The following is a 6886-nucleotide window of genomic DNA, read 5'->3' as shown; positions in this document are numbered from 1 at the left end:
AGAAATTTAACCCCTTGTCAGATAAACCCTACTGGTTTGCTCTGGTATCTAAGGTCAATGAAATATGAGAGAAGAAGAACTCATTTATTAATGGGAAATTCAAAAAAGTTCAAGCTTAACTTTCCTTAGTTTTCTGTTGAATATTTTATCAAAATTGAATAGTACAGATAAATTTCAGATGAATTATGAATGCTCATAAACAAAAAAACTTGATCCAGAAAACTCTCGTACGGAATACTGAAAAACCCGTCCAAAAATGTAAAGTGGTCCCAGATGCCCCAACAGAGACTGAAAAAAAAGACTCGAAAAATTTAAATCCAGCAGATTCGAAAAAAACTATCTCCGAGAGAAATAAACCTCAAACGAAGTTTGATGTCCCGACATTGTGCTCAACACTAAAATTATCCAAAAAAATTGATGAAATATCGAAACCCAGGAAAACCAAGAGTTTATCAGATGTGGGACATAAGAAACTTGCTGTTGATGAAAAAGTAGGTATAAATCACTTAGCTTGTTTCAATTCCACTGAATCTAAAATAAATTGTTTATTGACCAAATTATTTTTAGGTAACCCAGAAAATTAACTTTCCTTACAGCGAACCTAACTTTAGGAATTTGATACCATTATCTGTCAGCCAAGCTCCATCACAGCCACTTGTTGCTTCTAGGGAGCCATTACCACATAAAGACAAAGAACCATTGCTTGTGGATTTTGTGGAACAAAAAACAGTTCCTGATTACTACAGTTTACCTAGTGTTAAGATAGAAAATAGGACACTTTTAGTAAAGAGTAATAATTTGAGATTGTATAAAATGTTAGAACTCAATGATAAGTAGGAATTTTAAAATTATAAAATGAAACCAGAGGTTTTTATGTCAACGGCATCATTGTCATTCACAGTCTCATCAGAGATGTAACATAGGATAATCAATCCAGCTTCTCGACTGGAAAATATCTAGTTGAAGGGGAAAGGTTGTAATTAAACATGTTTATATCAAGAACTTTTAAGCCCATGAAAAGCATATTTCTGTTTTTCTCATTAAAAGAAAATGTTTTTTTTTCTGATTGATTCGGCTGTGATATTTTTTAAAAATAAAGTTTGTGAAGATTAAATAGTAAGGTGAGTTTATGAAAAAAAGATTTATTTTTTCTTTTTCGATCAGATTAAAGTTGTTGAGATGAATGTAGGTAGTGTTCATCAGTTATCTCCATATCAATTTGAAATCATTTTAAAACAGTAAATCAGTAGAGCCTAGCCTGTTTTCTATTGAAGATGAAGACAAGAACTTGAACATATGAGATAGGACAAATGTAACACTATGGATAAGACCACTCATGCATAAATTTTATACTCAGAGATATTCTCTCAAAAATAAATTATTTTTAATACTGTCTTATATTTGGCAGAATCCAAAATGAGATAATGTATTATAACATGGGATGGTACTTTCAACTACCACATTAATAGATTACAAATAGCACATAACTCAATTTTTAAAAATGATATTGAAAAAATAGACGTTTTCAATGGATCATCTATATCTTACTTAACTTAAGATCATGATATAGTCACCAATGTCTAGTAAGGATGTTCTCGAACTTTAACAGCTATGTAACAAATACAACAAGTAAGAACTATAGCAGTCAAGAATTCAAATACCTATTCTACGAGAAAAGCCATACAGAAAGATTCGTGTTCTGTCATGCTCCAAAACTCTACAACATAAATCTCGACCAGGTTGATCATTTTCGTAAAAAATTTCCAACCCCAACCCATTTCTCACAAAAATGAAAATAAATCTTGCAGGTCGGCAGAAATGCTTGCAGGTCGGATCTGCCAGACATGAATCTCTTCCAGGTTAAAAATTTCCGTCAGAAAAATTTTCCGATCCCCACCCAAAAGTTTCACAATTCTCAAAAAAATTAAAATTTAGGGGTGTATTTTTGCAATGGCTTAAACATTTTCTTTCAGACCGTACAATGTTGGTAAAAATAAAAGATACACTATCTGATCCTCAACCAATCAGTTCAGGAGTTCCTCAAGGCTCTGTCCTGGGACCGCTTATCTTTCTATTATTCGTCAATGATCTACCCAAATACTTCAACATCAACAACAATAGTCTCACTCTCTTTGCTGACGATACCTCGTTAGCGGTGTCAGCACACAGCCTAGAGGAATTAAAGTCATCAACGGAAAGGTTTTATAACACACTTCTTAGATTGGTGCAAGTTAAACAATCTGATTGTTAACTTGAATAAAACAAAATGTATCCATTTTAGTTCTTCCATCGGTCTTGTTAAACAGCCTACTGTCTTTGATATTAGAGGGGTGGAATTGGTATCAACGAATTTTACAAAATTTCTAGGTGTCTATGTGGATGATTGCTTAAGATGGTCTGAACACATTACAGTCACTTGTAAAAAAGTTAACCAAGCGTACTATGCTCTCTCCAGAATAAAACATTTTATGCCCTTGCATGCCTTGCTGGATGTATATTATAGCTTGGTCTACAGCCATTTAAGCTACAATGTGGTTCTTTGGGGATATGCCACCAACAAAGATAGGGTTTTATTTCCCAAAAAAAAATTATCAGAAAATTATTTGATATCCCATGGAGATAATCGTGCAAACAGCACTTCATATCATATCAAATCCTGCCATTCCCTTGTATTTACATATTTAAATGCTTACTATAATACATCCACGATAATTTATAAAATATAACACAAATTCTTCTTACCACAGTTACTCAACCAGAAATGGAAAATTGTTAAGTATTCCTAGACACAGATCCTCTAAATTTGAACAGTCACCCAAATATATGGGAATAAAATTATTCAATCACTTACCTGATCACTTTAAAACCATGAGTTTGATGTCATTTAAAAGAGAAGTTAAAAATTTGCTCCTGTCTAAGGCTTATTACAGTGTCAGTGAATTCCTTTTAGACGACTTTAGCTGAGTGCGGTCCAGACTTTCATCCTGATTTTATTATTTCATTATACATCCAATTTTGACTAATCTTGTTTTTTTTTTTCTTTATATTTTATACATTTTTATACTTTAAAACTACTGAGATATTTTATCTTAATGTATGTTTATTTTCTTTATACTATTTTAACGTGTTGTACTGACATGTCCTATACGTTGTTAATGTCTCAAAGGATAAATAAATATTATTATTATTAATGCGCTTTGCAGGTCGGGTCTCCCAGACATGAATCTTGCTTAGGTTAATCATTTTCGACAAAAAAATACCAATCCCCACACTTTGAATATGAACAAAATTCACATTTTTCTTAAAAATGATAAACCTTGCAGATCGGCAGAAATTCTTGCAGGTCGGGTCTGCCAGACATAGTCGGGTCTGGGAGACCCGACCTGTAAGAATTTCTGCCGACCTGTTAGTTTTTTTTTTTATTTTATGAGAAATGTGGGGATTGAATTTTTTGTCAAAAATGATTCATCCGGTCGAGATTCATATCTGGGAGACCCGACCTGCAAGAATTTCTGTCCTACAAAATTACGAGAGCAATATTTACTGAGAACAATTTGCTGACCTGCAGACCTGCAAAAACAGTTATACCCGTTTGAGCCAATTGTAGTCCAAATGTGAATCTGTATAATCTCCTTCATGTTCAAGTATATACTGAGTTTATATAAATAATATTGATTGTCAAAATCAAATGATGGAAAATAAATAATGAATGACACAGCTTCACTTAATCATGAATTTAATAAAACAATATCGAACAATAAAATTAAATCTTGTTGAAAGCAGCAATGTCCACAGATTGGACAAAATCTTCGAACTCCTGTATTTTCTCTACCAACTCATCAACGGAAACTTTGGCATCTTCAACTACACACATGATTTGAAGTTTGTTGATACCGTATCCAACCGGAACCAGTTTGGACGCTCCCCAAACCAAACCTTCCATCTCAATAGTTCTAGTGGCTTTTTCCAATTCTTTCATATCAGTTTCATCATCCCACGGTTTAACATCAAGTACAATGCTGGACTTGGCAATGAGTTCAGGCTTCTTAGATTTTTTGTCTGCATATGCTTTGAGCCTTTCTTCTCGTACCTTGGCTGCTGTTTCATCTTCTTCCTCATCGGAAGCAAAGAGGTCTACATCGTCGTCATCGTCCTTAGCTGTGGTTGTACCTGCTGTTTTCAGAGGACTGGCACCTGATACGCCAAATTTCTTGAGTTCGTCAGCAGAGAATGATTTGATGTGGTTATACCAACGTAGCGCATGAGGCAAGTTAGCACCAGGGGCTTTGGCTAGTTGGGCAAGAGCATCAATGTCTGCTTGACTCACGGCATACCTGGAATAATTATTTTGAATCAAGTATCTAGTAAAGTACAGATTGAAGTATCTTCAGGAGACACTCAAGGTTTCCTCATGGGCCTTCTATAGTTTGATTTATAATTAAATAATGTGGCCATTGTTCATTTCTCTCATGTTGGCAGTTGATTTTACAATGTTCAAAACAGTTTAATATATATCTCAGATGCTTAGGAAATGCAGTATGATTTAAATTACTTTACTAGTTGGTGCAACATCAACTTATTATACTCAAATTCAGATAAATGGCAGAAAATTAATAATTCAAATAATTTTTAAAATGAAATCAATGGAAAAATGTAGCGATACCTGGTATAGTTAAAGATCTAGAGATTATTTTCAATTAGAAAATATAAATAATAATGTACCCTATAATGGAAACTTAATGTTGAGCTCACAAAATGTTAGGCTTCCACACTTTGATCTGCTACAGATCTCAGTATTGAATATATGTAAATGAAATTGTGCACAAATGGTCGCCTTATTATAATATCGATGAAGATTTGTTAGAATGGTGTCAACATGAAATTTAAAGAAACTTTGCTCATCATCTAGGGTTCAATAGAGATTCGTACAACTATTCACCAATACTGAGTATATCAAACATGAATACTGAATATCGTGGAAGACTTGAAACAGATCCCATACATGTGTAAAGTTGTCAATGGCTAGACTGATTCACAAAAAAACTTTGTACTCTTTCTGCAAAAATTAGGGAAGGATCAGAGGCAAGTAATATTTTCGAAATTCCTGTATCAGAACCACTTACGGTAAAAATACAATTTGCAGTATGTTGAAATCAACAAATCGGTAGCATTCTAGTCTAACATTCAGTGAACATATTTACATATTGTAAATTGGTTTATCCCTTGAAATAACTGAATAAATGAAGTAAACCGGTTTTTTTAATGGACAATACTAGATACGGAAATAGTTAGGTTAGGTCTTCTTAGCATATGTTCTAGCTGAACAATATTAATCACAAAATAAAAACGTTACAAGACGAGTGCCTCAAAAATCAATTTCAAGGTAAAAATACGTTTAATATATGACTTTTGTAATATTAGCCCCCAAGTGAAACGAATTTCAATTTTGAAAATTACTCACCCGCTAATATAACTTTTGTCTTCCAGGAAGCTGTTTAGTTCCTTTACTCCTTTTTCGGTTTTCAAATCACCAAAAGTCATTTTGATATATTTTTTTCTAATATCAAACGATGACAAACGTACAAGACAATCTTCCTTTAAAGAAATTTCACCAAAAAGGATGTTACGTAGCCACAGTGTTGCCGGAATAAAAATAGTAAAAACTTGAAACATCGTAGGAACATGTAAGTTACGTTTTTTTACTATAATTTCGATTCTGATCCCGGAATGACCAATCCCGTCGATCATGATTTCTGTTCCTTTTTTGACTTCAAAAGGAATCAGTGCAAACTGTTAAATGAACAAATAAAAAACAAAATGAAATTATTATCTAAAAACCTCAATGAATGCGAAATAAGCAATCATACATTTTAATTTTCATCATATTCCGATAGAGATGTTATTCTCATTTTACAGTTGACTGTGTTGACATACTAGTCAAATAACAAAAAAATTTGAAAGAAAATTTTTCTTGACGGTTGATTTCTAGATAATCGTAGAAAAATTGTATGACGCAGTCTCAATAAATCGAAATAAAAATATATTGCCTTTGTCAATTTGTATTTGAAACATCAAGAGAACATATTATATTATCATTACCAAAGAAAAGATAGATTGATGAATGATACATCATTTATTTGATTATTTTATGCAACGTTTGTTGCATAAAATAATCAAATGTTGCTTGTCTTACTCATGAAAAAATTACCATTCATAAATAGACTCCTAATATATACAGAAAACGTTTTCTATGACGTACACATTGAATATATTCCAAAAAGTAAAGTACTTAAACATAAAAATAAAAATCAATGGTTATTTCTCAAAAATTATTCAAAAATTCTTTGATACTATGAAAGTTGTATTTCAATATTATTCAAAAAACGCACCTCATCCAAACTCAACTCGTATAATTTCAAAACGATTTGATTTACTTTGCATTTGGTTAAACGAAAAACCGGCAACACTATTTGGTCTGTAGAATTAGTTTCATAACTGGGAATATCAGAGGTAAATGAATAATTTCTTTTATTTTCGTGTATTTCACGAGCAGACTGAAGGATGTAAATACATGGAATCGTCATTATCTTCAATTTGATCAATTAGTCACGACACCGCTCACTAATACCTACTTCAGTTAACAGACGTAGAGCCTATTTTTGAGCTTACAGCTTGCAAGAATAACCACATCAGATTTCGACACAACTAATTCTGGAGTGAAATAGATATAAATATTCATTTCTCAATATTTTACGACTGATTTAATTTTTGAGTTTTCTGATCATTTAGTTGCAGAAAAACCAATTTCTCTCATACATAATAGAGTAAGTGAATTTGGAGAGCTGTTGGTGACTGAGAAGTATTGTCAACAAAGAGAATAGTGTGG

General features: G+C 32.5%; 2 protein-coding genes across 2 annotated transcripts; one reads left to right on the top strand and one right to left on the bottom strand.

The window, feature by feature from the left end:
* The first annotated feature begins 69 nt into the window (after nucleotides 1-69).
* Nucleotides 70-1114, top strand: LOC111514487 (uncharacterized). The gene is made up of 2 exons (XM_023170725.2): nucleotides 70-491; nucleotides 568-1114. The coding sequence occupies exons 1-2, from the start codon at nucleotides 186-188 to the stop codon at nucleotides 835-837; spliced, it is 576 nt and encodes a 191-aa protein (XP_023026493.1). The 5' UTR covers nucleotides 70-185; the 3' UTR covers nucleotides 838-1114.
* A 2605-nt stretch (nucleotides 1115-3719) lies between these two features.
* On the bottom strand, nucleotides 3720-5636 carry LOC111514486 (elongation factor 1-beta). The gene is made up of 2 exons (XM_023170724.2): nucleotides 5462-5636; nucleotides 3720-4334 (listed from the first exon to the last, which is right to left on the bottom strand). The coding sequence occupies exons 1-2, from the start codon at nucleotides 5539-5541 to the stop codon at nucleotides 3764-3766; spliced, it is 651 nt and encodes a 216-aa protein (XP_023026492.1). The 5' UTR covers nucleotides 5542-5636; the 3' UTR covers nucleotides 3720-3763.
* Between the last annotated feature and the right edge of the window lie 1250 nt (nucleotides 5637-6886).

The sequence above is a fragment of the Leptinotarsa decemlineata genome, unplaced genomic scaffold, assembly GCF_025532065.1.
Source record: "Leptinotarsa decemlineata unplaced genomic scaffold, Ldec_3_MD MMD2_tig00001393_RagTag_RagTag, whole genome shotgun sequence".
Taxonomy (NCBI): domain Eukaryota; kingdom Metazoa; phylum Arthropoda; class Insecta; order Coleoptera; family Chrysomelidae; genus Leptinotarsa; species Leptinotarsa decemlineata.
Note: the sequence above shows the minus strand (reverse complement) of the source record. Positions and strands in the feature narration are given on the sequence as shown.

What these genes read in the sequence shown, in the direction of transcription:
- LOC111514487 (XM_023170725.2), top strand. Translation starts at nt 186, where the DNA reads ATGAATGCTCATAAACAAAAAAACTTGATCCAGAAAACTCTCGTACGG. An exon ending in AACTTGCTGTTGATGAAAAA is followed by an intron (nt 492 to 567) that starts GTAGGTATAAAT and finishes AATTATTTTTAG; the next exon opens with GTAACCCAGAAAATTAACTT.
- LOC111514486 (XM_023170724.2), bottom strand. Translation starts at nt 5,541, where the DNA reads ATGACTTTTGGTGATTTGAAAACCGAAAAAGGAGTAAAGGAACTAAAC. An exon ending in GACAAAAGTTATATTAGCGG is followed by an intron (nt 4,335 to 5,461) that starts GTGAGTAATTTT and finishes TAATTATTCCAG; the next exon opens with GTATGCCGTGAGTCAAGCAG.